Source organism: Rhinopithecus bieti, unplaced genomic scaffold, assembly GCF_001698545.2.
Source record: "Rhinopithecus bieti isolate Rb0 unplaced genomic scaffold, ASM169854v2 scaffold_110, whole genome shotgun sequence".
NCBI lineage: Eukaryota > Metazoa > Chordata > Mammalia > Primates > Cercopithecidae > Rhinopithecus > Rhinopithecus bieti.
The window spans coordinates 2,297,943-2,311,918 of record NW_016803311.1 but is presented as its reverse complement, the minus strand read 5'-3'; the positions used below and the strand labels follow the sequence as shown (position 1 = coordinate 2,311,918).

At 41.5% G+C, this 13,976-nt stretch overlaps 1 protein-coding gene across 1 annotated transcript in view; it reads left to right on the top strand.

The window, feature by feature from the left end:
- Window positions 1-13,976, top strand: part of GUCY2C (guanylate cyclase 2C) — an 83,350-nt gene that overhangs the window by 26,237 nt on the left and 43,137 nt on the right. Inside the window, exons 10-11 of the mRNA XM_017873408.1 lie at window positions 555-666; window positions 9,503-9,584. Coding sequence (XP_017728897.1) covers window positions 555-666; window positions 9,503-9,584 — 194 coding nt within the window. The remainder of the gene's footprint in view (window positions 1-554; window positions 667-9,502; window positions 9,585-13,976) is intronic.

The window sequence follows — 13,976 nt, the reverse complement described above, 5'->3', positions numbered from 1 at the left end:
ATATTAGAGCCAAGGAATAGAAGAGATTAGAAAATTAAGTAACTGATAGAAGTTAAGAAGTGTAGTTATTTCAGGGCCCCTTGACATGTATCAAAATGACATAATGGATTTTAGCTCTGCTGCATTTTCTTGAGAGCTTTTTTCAAAAGCAACTTAATATTGTGGAAAACACTAGTGTTTCATTTGTCATGTGACTTGGAGCTAGCCATTTAATATTTCTTGGCCTCTAGTTTAACATTTGAAAAATGAAAGACTTGAACTGGTTCACTAAAGGCCCACAGAATCTGTGCTGGACAGACAGGAGTTAATGGTGTAGTGTATGGGCATAAAGAAATAGGAAACTAATCGGTGCATCTGAACTTATATCTATGTTCATGCTGGGAACCAATAAACGATCCTAACTATTAGTGTCATGTAGCTGGTTAACAGTTGCCTTTTTTCACTGAGAAGTGTTATGTAAATCAAGTATCATTAAGTAGAATCATTAATCTCACCAGAATTTGTTCTAAAATGATTTACTGTTCATCCTTTTCCTTTTTTGTGCCCTGACACAGTACAAGGTTCTTTTGACCTATGATACCCACGTAAATCAGACCTACCCTGTGGATATGAGCCCCACATTCACTTGGAAGAACTCTAAACTTCCTAATGATATTACAGGCCGCGGTAAGATATCCCTAATGAATTTTCTTTCCCTGACACTGTTTTCCTGGTAAGAAAAGTAAACTCTATTGTTTATGTAATTAGCCTGTGCTTTTTGCTGTGTTTTGTCTGCTATCCCAGTTTGATTTGCTGGGTTTGTAAATGTGGTCTTTACTTCCCTGCACAATGAATGATATTATAGTTCTGATTCAACACTGATTTCTGGCCAGACGTGGTGGCTTATGCCTGTAATCCCAGCACTTTGGGAAGCCAAGGAGGGAAGACTGCTTAAGCCTAGAAGTTTGAGACCAGCCTGGGCAACATGGTGAAACCCTGTCTCCACCAAAAATACTAAAAGAAAAAAAAATTATCCAGGCATAGTGGTGTGCACCTGAGGTCCCAGCTACTTGGGAGGCTGAGGTGGGAGGACCACTTGAGCCCCGGAAATCGAGGCTGCAATGAGCTATCTTTGTTCTACTGCACTCCAGCCTGGGCAACAGAGTGAGATCCTGTCTCAAAAAAAAAAAAAAAAAAAGGGAAAGAAAGAAAATATTCTTATTCTAATTTAGCTATACCTCTCTTTAAAATATGTCTTACCATTTGACATAAATTATTCCACAGAAAACCAGGTTTCACAACTGGCAAAAATGAGCACAGAGACATACATTCTTACTCCAGTTACATTTTATGGCAATAAGCTAAAAGGTTGTGTATTTCAGCAAGAAATACTTGACATATCAGGCTGAGGGGTGACCAGTGATCCTGGCCTTTATAGTCTCCCCTGTTCCCTCCCTGGACACATATTTGGGTTGCAATGATAGTTACCCACCTAATTAAGATTAGGTCCTATCATGTCATGAATAGCCCTAACATGACTTGGCCAGCTTTCACCCATGCAAGCTGCACACTGACCATCAGTAGCAGGCAGGGCCAGTCAGGATCTCCCGGGCAACGAGGTCTCAGGAAAATCTGTCCATGACTGGCTCGGCCAGGGCCTGCCATAATGAGCAGTAATTCCATGTGACTAGGAAAAAGTCTTAAATCTGGACAAATATTTAGTCCAAAGATTAAAAAAAAAAAAAAAAAGTAGAAACATCATCAATAAAATTATTTAGAGCCAAGTGTGGTGGCTCACACCTGTGATCCCAGCACTTTGGGAGGCCAAGGTGGGAGGACTGCTTGAGGCCAGAAGTTAAAGATAGCCTGGGCAACACAGTGAGATCCCATCTCTACAAAAATTTATAAATTAAAGCTGGGAGTGGTGGCTCATGCCTGTAATCCCAGCACTTTGGGAGGCTGAAGTGGGCGGATAACGAGGTCAGGAGTTCAAGACCAGCCTGACCAACATGGTGAAACTCTGTCTCTACTAAAAATACAAAAATTAGCTGGGCATGATGGCACGTGCCTGTAATCCTAGCTACTCAGGAGACTGAGGCGGAAGAATCGCTTGAATCCAGGAGGCAGTGGTTGCCGTGAGCCGAGATCACACCACTGCACTCCAGGCTGGGGAAAAGAGCGAGACACCGTCTCAAAAAAAGGAAAAATTATAAATTAATAGACATAGTGGTGCATACCTGTGGTCCCAGCTACTCAGGAGGCTGAGGTGGGAGGATCACTTGAGCCCAGTAAGTCGGAGCAGAAGTGAGCCATGATTGTGTCACTGAACACCAGCCTGGATGACAGAGCAAGACCCTGCCTCAAAAAAAAAAAAAAAAATTATAAAATTATAATATATTCACAAATGGAGCATCAGGCAACCAATTAAAATAATTATTTACAAAAAATGTTAAATGACATGAGAAAACTTATGATGTAAAGTAATACAAAAATACAGCTTCTTATTTAATGAGATTCTAACTTTGTAAAACAATGTATAGAAATAAGACTGGAAAGAAATATGTTAAACTGTTAAGAGTGGTGTCCTCTGAGTGATGGGATCCTGGAAGATATTTTTTTGCTTTATTCTATTTTCTGAATTTTCCAAAATTTCCACAATGACTTTGTATTACTTTATTATTTTCAAAAGTATTAAAATTATAAGCTACAAATATTTTATACCAGCTCCGCTCTACAGCCAGAAACTCTGAAAGTTTGATCTCACATAAAGGGAATGTTTCTGGTTTGAAGGGCTTGCTTGTGTCAGAGCTATACCTACATTTCTAGTTTTCTTTCACTCTGAGTCAAATTTAGTCCAAAATGATTCCTGTACGTTTATCCAACAGGCATTAGCAGCTGATTAATGCAATGAGGGAGGGGGGAATGAAGCATTCTTCTAGACAATAAGCAATACTGAGCTGATTTCAGATTTATTGCTATGATTGCTTTTTAAAGTCAAGTTTTATTTAATAAGCTTTTAAAACTATTTCTGGAACCATCTTCAAGCTTTCTTGTTTTAAACCAAACTTGACTTCTGAAATATATCTCCTTTCTCATGGGCTTCTGCAACTCTCAACTTCTTCCTTTTGTAACTTTTTGAGTTCAAATTATGTTTTCTTTCTTCTTAATTATAACCATCAGTGACAATGTTAGGTTTGTGTTTTTAATATATTTCCTTCAAGTTTTTTGGTATTTTGGTTATTCAACAGGTCTGTGATCTGTAAAGTGCTGAACTTCTCAAAAAGTATTTTTTGAGAGAGTTCTCCTTACTTAAAACAGATCACATTAAATATTCATACTATATCCTACAGGGATGTTATATTATCCTGAGCAACTTTACTTCAGCCTCAGTTAACTAACAACCTCAGTTAACCAGAGCTTTTCAATACTTAACTGTTACTTACTACATTTAGCTCTAAACTTTACCAATGAAGCGATAATATAGGAGTTAAAAAGAAATTATTTAGGCAGGTAGCGAGGGTACTAGAGTCCTCAGTCAGTAAGTCTTTTTCTTTTCTTTTCTTTTCTTACTCTTCTTTTTTTTTGGAGACATTGTCTGGCTCTATCATCCAGGCTGGAGTACAGTGGTGCAATCTTGGCTCACTGCAACCTCTCCCTCCCGGATTCAAGCGATTCTCCTGCCTCAGCCTCCCCAGTAGCTGGAATTACAGGTGCTTGCCGCCATGCCCGGCTAATTTTTTGTATTTTTGGTAGAGATGGGGTTTTGCCATGTTGGGCAGGCTGGTCTTGAACTCCTGACCTCAGGTGATCCGCCTACCTCGGCCTCCCAAAGTGCTGAGATTACAGGTGTGAGCTACGGTGCCCAGCCAGGCTTTTTCTTTTAATTGAAAACAGCCTCCAAACCATTTCTTTTCTAGCAAAAAGCAGCCTGAAAAGCTGAGCTGCAAGCATAAATAAGCAAGCTGGAAGTTCGCATAGATGAATGCCCGCAGCTGTACTAAAAGCCAGGTCCACCCAATATAGTGATTTCCCCTCCCTTTTCTTTGTAGCCACGTGTGGGGGGTGTCGTTGTGCCGGCCAAGTAAAGCCACATGTGTGGGTGTCATGGCGCCAGCCAGGCAGAGGCCACATTTGCACAATACAAGATTAGGGTGAAAGGGCCAGTTTCTTCGTGGGCTATGTTAATGGCACACTGGTCAAACTAATCCCCTGAGCCCCATATAAATCAGACACAGCCTCCTCAAGCATCTCTATATAACCTACTGCTTCCCACCGCAAGCAAGGATTTTTCCCTTCAGAGCCTTCCTACCTCTCTGCCCGTGAGCTGTTCTCTTCTTTCCTGCCTATTACACTTTCCGCTCCTTACCCCGCTCCGTGTTTGTGCCTGTGTCCTTAACCTTCTCGTCACGAGATGACGAACCTTGGATATGTCCCCAGACAATGAAGCCGCTTCAGCAACTCAACCTTTGAAATAGTATAGAAATAAGATATGCATGACTAGAACTTTCATCTGTGTGCACACAGCTACTAACTAAGTAACAAAACATTTCACCAGGAGATTACGCCATCCCTGTTCTTTCATTTATTTAACAAAGATGTTTACTTAATGCCAGACAATGTTCTGAGCACCTGGGAAACAGCAATAGACAATGCAGATTTGGTGCCCGTCCTCATTTCCAAGTCCTCAGCATCTGCTTCCTGTATCACAATGACGTCCAACTGACTTCCTGCATTAGTCCTGCCCACTTCCATCCAACCCATCCTGCTACCAGAAAGAAAGCACAAGTCCAGTCATGTCACTGCCCTGTTGCTAACATTTCAATTGGCAACTCTGCTTTACCTACAGAATACAGTCTAAAATACTTAATACAGCACAAAGTGCCCGTAATCTCCCTACTTCTCCAGCTTTATCTTTTACTCGCCTATGCCTTCCCCATGCCCTCAACCTCCTCCCTACTTCCTTAAAGCGTCGTGCAAATTTATGCCACTGTGTCCTTATATATGCTGCTTCCTGTGAATAGAATTTATCACATCTCCATAGAGGTGGGAAACATCTACTCATCCTCAAGATTTAACTTGAATCTCATCTTTCCTTAGCTTTTTTTTTTTTTTTGAGACGGAGTCTTGCAGTGTTGCCCGGCCTGGAGTGCTGTGGCGCGATCTCGGCTCGCTGCAACTTCCGCCTCCCAGGTTCACGCCATTCTCCTGCCTCAGCCTTCTGAGTAGCTGGGATTGATTACAGGCACCTGCCACCATGGCTGGCTAATTTTTATATTTTCAGTAGAGACGGGGTTTCACCATGTTGGCCAGACTGGCCTCGATCTTCTGACCTCGTCGTGATCCACCCGCCTTGGCCTCCCAAAGTGCTGGGATTACAGGCATGAGCCACCGCGCACCCTCAGGGCTTATTCTTTATTCATATCTCCTTGCCCCAACACAGAGCCTTGGAATGAATAAATGAATGAATGAATGACAACGTGAGATAACGGAGTATATTTCTACTCTGAACTCCAGTACTCATCTATACTCTGTTAATTTCAGTCAATTTATTTCTCTTTTCTAAGTGTGAGTTTCTTCCCCTATTAAATCAAGAAGTTTATCAGGTTGCTTCCAACCGTAATGTCATTTGACCTGGAGGTTATGCTCTCTCATTCATTGTGAGATGTTAGTTAGAATGCGATAACTACAGCAGCCACCAGAAGGCAGCAGAAGCTTAACCTTGGAATTTAGATGGCGATACTGCGTTTATCTAAAAGGCAAAACTAAAAAGCATGTTTAATTAAAAGTGACTACATTTACATAGTATATTTAAATACTATATATAAATATTATAATTATATCTAGTACAGTGAGATGTTCATACTATAGGAGGCAGAGAATTGAGGTAGGCTGAGGAGTGGAGTCCCCTTATTCCCTCCAGTTTATACTCTAGTCTAGGGGATGTGCAAATTTCATAGAATTTGATAGACCAGTGAGTGTTGAAAATGTATTTCTTGTACTCACTTTTGTTTTCTGTCTGGGGTTTAGGGCGTGAGAATGGTGGTAGTGGCAATGGTGGTGATAGTGATGGAAGTGGTGATTGTAGCGACAAACAGAATTCACCAGTTAGATGTGCCCATAATGCAAGTTCAACTCCAAAGTATGAATTTATTTCTGCTCAGTTGAGAGTAGAAATCCAAAGTTCACATTTTCACCATTGAAGATTTCCCCTGAACACAAAACACGGTAATAGAGGCAAAGTCACATGTTTGCAAAGCATAAACCCTTCAAATTCAGCCCTTACACAAAGGAGCTGTAGTATTTACCCCAAGCTAAACCATCTACTTCAGAAGGACATAATGTGATTAAACAAAAACAGTTTTAAAACACACGTGACATGAGACCCCTAATGGCACAGGAGTCTTTCTATATGAATTTATTAATGTATTTTAATGTCCAAGCACCTTCTCCTTGCCTCTTCTCAGGCAGTAAGATGACCAGGGCCAGGTTTTTCTTCTATTATTTTTTATTAGCCATTTTTATTGATACTTTACCACATACCAGGTCTTGTGCTGGGTGCCAAAGGTATAAGGATGAACAGGAATGAATAAGTAGGACATGGACTGTACCCCCAGGAGTTTAGATTACGGTGCCATGATAGAGAATACAGCGTGAGGGTTTAGGATGCTACTTTCATAAAGAGATCCTAATACCTCCTTTTCAGGGGCACCTACATCAATTATATTTTAGCACAGAAAAATTCACATATGCCTGGGCACAGTGGCTAACGCCTGTAATCCCAGCACTTTGGGAGACCAAAGTGGGCGTATCACCTGAGGTCAGGAATTCGAGACCAGCCTGGCCAACGTGGTGAAACCCCACCTCTACTAAAAATACAGAAAATTAGCTGGACATGGTGGCGTGTGCCTGTAATCCCAGCTACTTGGGAGGCTGACGCAGGAGAATCTGAACCTGGGGGAGCGAAGGTTGCAGTGAGCCGAGATCGTGCCATTGAACTCCAGCCTGGGCAAAAAGAGCGAAACTCTGTCTCAGAAAAGAAAAATTCACACACATGATTTTAAAATCCAGTAGCAGATGTGTTTCTAATGGAAAGTGAATGTGCCTGATCCCGCCTCTGCGCATCTCCGCTCTCTCAGTCATTTCTGCTTTTCGTGTTTTGCATATCTAAATAAGATGCTTCTATTTCTTGATGTATAAGCTTTAGCAGTTATCTATTAATTTTTTGTATTGATACATGAAGATTTAGCTCATCTTCGCTAGCCCTCTTTCTCACTTCTTCCCATATAGTTATATCTCTTTTGTCAGTACAATTATTGAACACCTTTTTCATTTTAATTAATATGCATGAGCTTCTAGTGTTGTCCCATCAGTTGTATATAAAATATCTTGCCTCCCACTTTGTAAGATGAAGATGTTAGTGCCACAATTCTTTCTTCTACCTCCTTCCCATCTCCAAAATTCTCCTATATTTTTCTTTGCCAGGGTTGATAATATTTATTTGGTAACCAAAATAAAGACCTCTGTTCTTTACCTATAACTTGATTCTATAAGTTGAAAACAAGGAAACATTTTCATTATGTATACATGATAACATCTTTCTTTTTTTTTTTTTTTTTTTTTGAGATGGAGTCTCATTGTGTTGCCCAGGCTGGAGTGCAGTGGCACAATCTTGGCTCACTGCAACCTCCACTTCCTGGGTTTAAGCGATTCTCCTGCTTCAGCCTCCCAAACAGCTGGGATTACAGGCACCCACCACCACATCCAGATAATTTTTTGTTTTTTTAGTAGGACGGGGTTTTGCCATGTTGGCCAGGCTGGTCTTGAACTCCTGACCTCAGGTGATCTGCCCCTCAGCCCCTCAAAGTGCTGGGATTACAGGTATGAGCCACCATGCCTGGCCAACATCTTTCTATATAGCCCCAATGTCTCCCTTTTGTACCACAAAGGAAAATTGATTTTCTCTCCTTTTTAAATACCTAATTCTCAAAGTCAGGGCACATTTTACTTTGTTTCACTTTTGGACTATGCCTTCCAGGAACATTTTTTCCTTAGAATTCCTGATTGGGTTTCTCTTTTTTTTCCTTGCTATATAAAGAAACATGTCTTCTTCACCATATTCCTAATCACTTCCCAGCTTCTTACACATTCTGTCTATTGCTTGGAATCTATTCCGTTTTTAATTCTCGAACCTACTGACTTCCTAATAGGGATTCATTGCGGCCTATATGAACCACGACTTTGCCATGCAGTCTTATTGTTGCTGTCCTTCTCTGTGTAGGAGTATTCCTTTGCATACTCAGACACTGCTTCAGTGCTTCCTTGGGTTGGATCCACATTTTCCTGGATTCCACTTACTCTTCTGACAGGCTGTCAACTTATTCCATCTATACAACTCCACCCACACACTAGTGTTCTAGTAAATAAAATCCCATTCTTCATTGACTTCCCTCACTAACCCAGGAGAGCTTAGAAAGAACCGGCATGCAACACTGTCACTTAATATTCTATACTGACTTACTTTTCTTCCAGTGTGTGCTCTGTATTTAAAAACAAGTTGTCTCAGTTGGGTGAGGTGGCTCACGCCTGTAATCCCAGCACTTTGGGAGACTGAGGTAGGCAGATCGCTTGAGGCCAGGAGTTCATGACCAGCAACATGGCGAAACCCCATTTCTACAAAAAATATAAAAATTAGCTTGGCGTGGTGGCACACGCCTGTAATCCCAGCTACTCTGGAGGCTGAAGCAGGAGACTCGCTTTAACCAGGGAGGCAGAGGTTGCAGTGAGCCAAGATTGTACCACTGCACTCCAGCCTGGGTGACAGTGAGACTCCGTCTCAAAAACAAAAAAAACAAAACAAAAACATGTCTCATCCTCTATGAACCCTTCTTAGGTATATTGGTTTCAAGGACACCAGGTAGACTTCTACCACCAACATTTTTTTGTGTGCTATGAACTATTTTATGTTTGTGTAACGTTTGGTGATTGCTGTTAGAAAGAATAGAGATGTATATGCTGTCAGAATAGCCAAAATGAAGCCACTTTCCCTGACTGTTCAGAGAGTAGAGACACGGGACTTATGTTACCAGAGAGAAATTAATGAAAGATAATTTTTTTTTTTTTCAAACGGAGTCTCGCTCTGTCACCCAGGCTGGAGTACAGTGGCTCAATCTCAGCTCACTGCAAGCTCTGCTTCCTGGGTTCACATCATTCTCCTGCCTCAGCCTCCCGAGTAGCTGGGACTACAGGCACCCACCACCACGCCCGGCTAATTTTTTGTATTTTTAGTAGAGACAGGGGTTCACCGTGTTAGCCAGGATGGTCTCGATCTCCTGACCTCGTGATCCACCTGCCTCAGCCTCCCAAAGTGCTGGGATTACAGGTGTGAGCCACCGCGCCTGGCTAAAAGATCAATTTTTTTAAAGGGTTCTCTTTTCCCTTCCCCAAATTACATTGTACAGCTAGAATCTTGGAAATGCCTTTGCTCTCTTGACAAAAGTCCTTCCTAACGCATTTTCCTCCACAGGCCCTCAGATCCTGATGATTGCAGTGTTCACCCTCACCGGAGCTGTGGTGCTGCTCCTGCTTGTCGCTCTCCTGATGCTCAGGTACAGTCGTCTCTATCATGCCTGTGCTCAGTGTCCAGAGAGGCAAGGAGGGAAAGCAGGAGAGGCCTATTGTCTGCTGCTGCTGATGATGAATATTCACAAAGAGGCCTGTAGATAATGAAGACCTAAGATAATGAAGACATTCTGCATCAAAGACTATGTGAAGGGCAGAATATTATTGAGTGAATAGATTAGGGCTTTGGAGCCAGAGATGCCTGAACTCAAATCCCAGTTCTTTGAGTTACTAGTTCTGCGGTCTTAAGCATGTTACTTAGTGACTTAAACAGGTAACTTAGCTTCAATTTCTTCATCTGAGCTGTTGTAAGGATTAGAAATGGAACGTGTATACAAACTACCATATAATAAGCATATATAGATGAAAATAGTTATTTTTATTATGTTGGTATATCATGGGAGACATCAAACTCGTTACATTGCATGCTATTTAGGCTGGGGGAGGTTTTAGAAATAATTTATTCCAAATCTCCTATTTTAGCCTGAGGAGAGAGAGCCCAGAAAGCCAAATGGCTTCTCTAGAGTCTTATCACCAGGTAGTGGGTGGGGCCAGAACTGGAACTCAAGCCTTCTCACCATCAGTTCCAAGATTTTTCTGCTCAACTTGGACCTACCAAATGCCTAGCCAGAGACATTGTGTGTACTAAGAAATATTTGTTGAATACATAAATGAGTGAGTAAATACCACACTACCTCCTAATTTGCATATGTTAAATGCCAAACTTATAATACCCTATTATACTACCAGGTTCACTTGCATTTCCTAGCTAAACAAGACAACAGTTTTATCTGTGTATTATACACTTTGGTCTGTGTGTCATTATTCTTTCTCATGTGACTGTCCAGCCTGCCGTACAACGGTTGATGTTTTCTCCAGAAAAGGAAGTAGACTATTTTCTTCAATCTGACAACAGTGCTTGGCTCCTGTAACTGTGTTGCTCAGAAATATAGGTGATGGTCTACAGTGTGTGGTGACCATTACCATTTAGTGAAGAGTGGGAATAAACCAAAACTTCCCCCCAAAAGCAAGTCTAAATGGGAATCAGTTTAAGATAGGGGTAAATCACAAGATCAAAGATAATAACAGGTGTTTCTCATTGTCTCTAAACACAGGAGGCAGAGATAGGGCTTCCTAATGGCCAGTGCAATGCTCTGCCCATGAGGGGGCCTGGCAGACAGGTGGTACACATGCAGTTTGCCATCACAACGGCCTATGCAAGAAAACTAGCAAACCATGTAAGAAATCCCCTAGTTCAGTATGAATGACAGTTGGCTCTGCCGAGTCCCAAGAGTCTCCTGGGGTACAGAGGTGAGAGCCCAAGAGCCTTTAAGGTCTTGATAGTCATCCTACTTGCCTCCAGGTCTTAGGGTCAGTAATATGCTATTTTACATGCATTTACTTGAAGAATACTCAGACTTAGATGGAAGCATACGAAGAGAATAATCATTTCTGCTTAGGGGACATTAAGGAAGGCATGGCCTTGAGAAGGTGAGTATGAGTTTGTCAAATAACCAAAAAGCAAAGGCAAACTAGGGACAAAACAGGTCAATAGAAAAGAATATCAGTTCCAGAAACAAATACAAGCAAGAACTAATAATATGACAAAGATGACAGTATGTGTCAGCTAAGAAATGATGCTGGTGGCCGGACACAGTGGCTCACGCCTGTAATCCCAGCATTTTGGAAGGCCGAGGCAGGCGAGTCATGAGGTCAGGAGTTCGAGAACAGCCTGTCCAATGTGGTAAAACCCTGTCTCTCCTAAAAATACAAAAAATTAGCTGGGCATGGTGGCAGGCACCTGTAATCCCAGCTTCTTGGGAGGCTGAGGCAGGAGAATCTTGAACACAGGAGGCAGAAGTTGCAGCGAGCCGAGATCTCACCACTGCACTCCAGCCTGGGCGACAGAGCGAGACTCCATCTCAAAAAAAAGAAAAAAGAAATGATGTTGGTAAAGTAGGCTTTCCACAATGTAAAAAGCAAAATTAAAACAGGTAACTTAGCTTCAATTTCTTCGTCTGAGCTGTTGTAGGGATTAGAAATGAAACATGCACACAAACTACCATATAATAAGCATTATATAAATGAAAATAGTTATTTTTATTATGTTGTATCATGTTATATTTTATTATTATTATATATCTAAAAGAATACACACAAGACATAGTTTATATGGAGTTTTAAATGTTAAAACATAGTTTACGTGGAGTTTTAAATGTTTGATTACGTGAAAATCAAACTTCAAAACAGAATAAATTAATAAAATGAGTTTTAAAATTAAAATTATTTTTATTTTTTTGAGACTGAGTCTCACTCTGTCACTCAGGCTGGAGTGCAGTGGCGCCATCTTGGCTCACTGCAACCTCTGCCTCCTGGGTTCAAGCAATTCTCGTGCCTTGGCCTCAGTACCAGCTGCGGTTACAGGCGTGCACCACCACACCTGGCTAACTTTTATATTTTTAGTGGAGACGGGGTTTCACCATGTTGGCCAACCTGGTCTCAACTCTTGACCTCAAGTGATCCACCCACCTTGGCCTCCCAAAGTGCTGGGATTATAGGTGTGAGCTACTGTGCCTGTCCAATAAAAATGACTTTATGATGCCAGGTTAGGAAAGTACTTCTCAGTCAAGATAAAAAAGGAGACGTCAAAGAAAAAATATATAAATATGACCATAATAAAAATCAAAACTTTCTGGAAAACAAAGTTAAAAGAAGTAATAAACTATGAAAAGGTATTTGAAAACAAAAGACAAAGGATTTATTTCTCAAAATATATTAAGAACGTATGTAAGTTAACAAGCATAAGAAAAGATACACACTAGGGAAAATGAGCAAAATTATAAATACATAATTCTATATAATTCTGAGTCTATATATTCTACTAAATAGCTAGAAAATATTTGAAAGGATCATCTCACTAGTAATCAGGAAAATGCAAAGTAAAGCAATAATGAAGCACTGCTTTGCTTACATCACAAAGGTTAAAAAAAGTGTATCAATACCAAATGTTGACAAGAACATAGAAAATGGGAATTCTCAAGATAAGAAGGTAAATTAATTGATAACCACTGCTTTGGGAAGCAATTTGGTGATATCTGTAAAGTTGAAAGTGTACATCCTCTACAGCCCAAGAATTCCGCTTCGTCTATACCCAGTCCCCAGTCTTTTGGCACCAGGGACCGGTTTCATGGAAAACCATTTTTTGGGGGTCGGGGGAGTTTCGGGATGTAACTGCTCCACCTCAGATCATCAGGCATTAGTTAGATTCTCATAAGGATAAGGAGTGCACAACCTGGATCCCTCCCATGTGCAGTTCTCAATAGGGTTCACGCTCCTATGAGAATCTAACGCCACTGCTGATGTGACAGGAGGTGGAGCTCAGGTGGTAATGCTGACCTCTCGACTCCAGCTGTGCAGCTTGGTTCCTAACAGGCCATGGACCGGTACCAGTCTACGGCCCAGGGGTTGGGGGCCTAATCCCCAGCCTACACTATCTGGGGACCGATACTATCTGAAGGAAACTATACATTCTTAACATTTTGTAGTTGAGATAGGTGTTGTTACATTTTCTCTGTACTTTTCCATTTTCTTTAAACATATTTTTTGAAAAGGCACAGATGGGTAAGAGGAACTGGCTTATTTAGAGATCTGGTGTATTCTCTGATGATTTAAGAAATAACATTTTTGCCTGTCAGCATTACCAACTTCACATTTTTTTCCTATATTTTTTCCTAACTCCTTCTATGTCATCAGTTTAAATGCTTTACTATCGTGAACGACTGCCTTAGTGAAAAACCTGGGAAAGTGAAGCGAAAAGAAAAGAAAGACTAGGAAACAGGAGTCCCCAATCCCCAGTCCATGGCCTGTTAGGAACTGACCACACAGCAGGAGGTTGAGCAGCGGGTGAGCGAGCATTACCTCCTGAGCAACCCTTCCTGTCAGATCAGTCAGGGCATTAGATTCTCATAGGAGCATGAACCCTATCGTGAGCTGCACATGCAGGGGACCTAGGCTGCATGCTCCTTATGAGAATCTAATGCCTGATCTGAGGTGGAACAGTTTCATCCTGAAACCACCCCCTGCCACCTCCATGGAAACATTGTCTTCCAGGAAACCAGTCTCTGGTGTCAAAAAGGTTGAGGGCCACTGCTATAAAAGCCCATCAGAAACCCTTGCAGGTCCACTGGCAGTAAGCACTTTTCAGTTTGGAGAACATGGTGTTCTGTCATTGGGCTACCTTCCCCCACGCACATCTACCTGAGCATACCAGGGTTCTCAACTTCTCCCAGTCTTCAGAAGCTGAATGGCATGGATACTAAGAAAAACCTGGCCTGGCGCGGTGGCTCAAGCCTGTAATCCCAGCACTTTGGGAGGCCGAG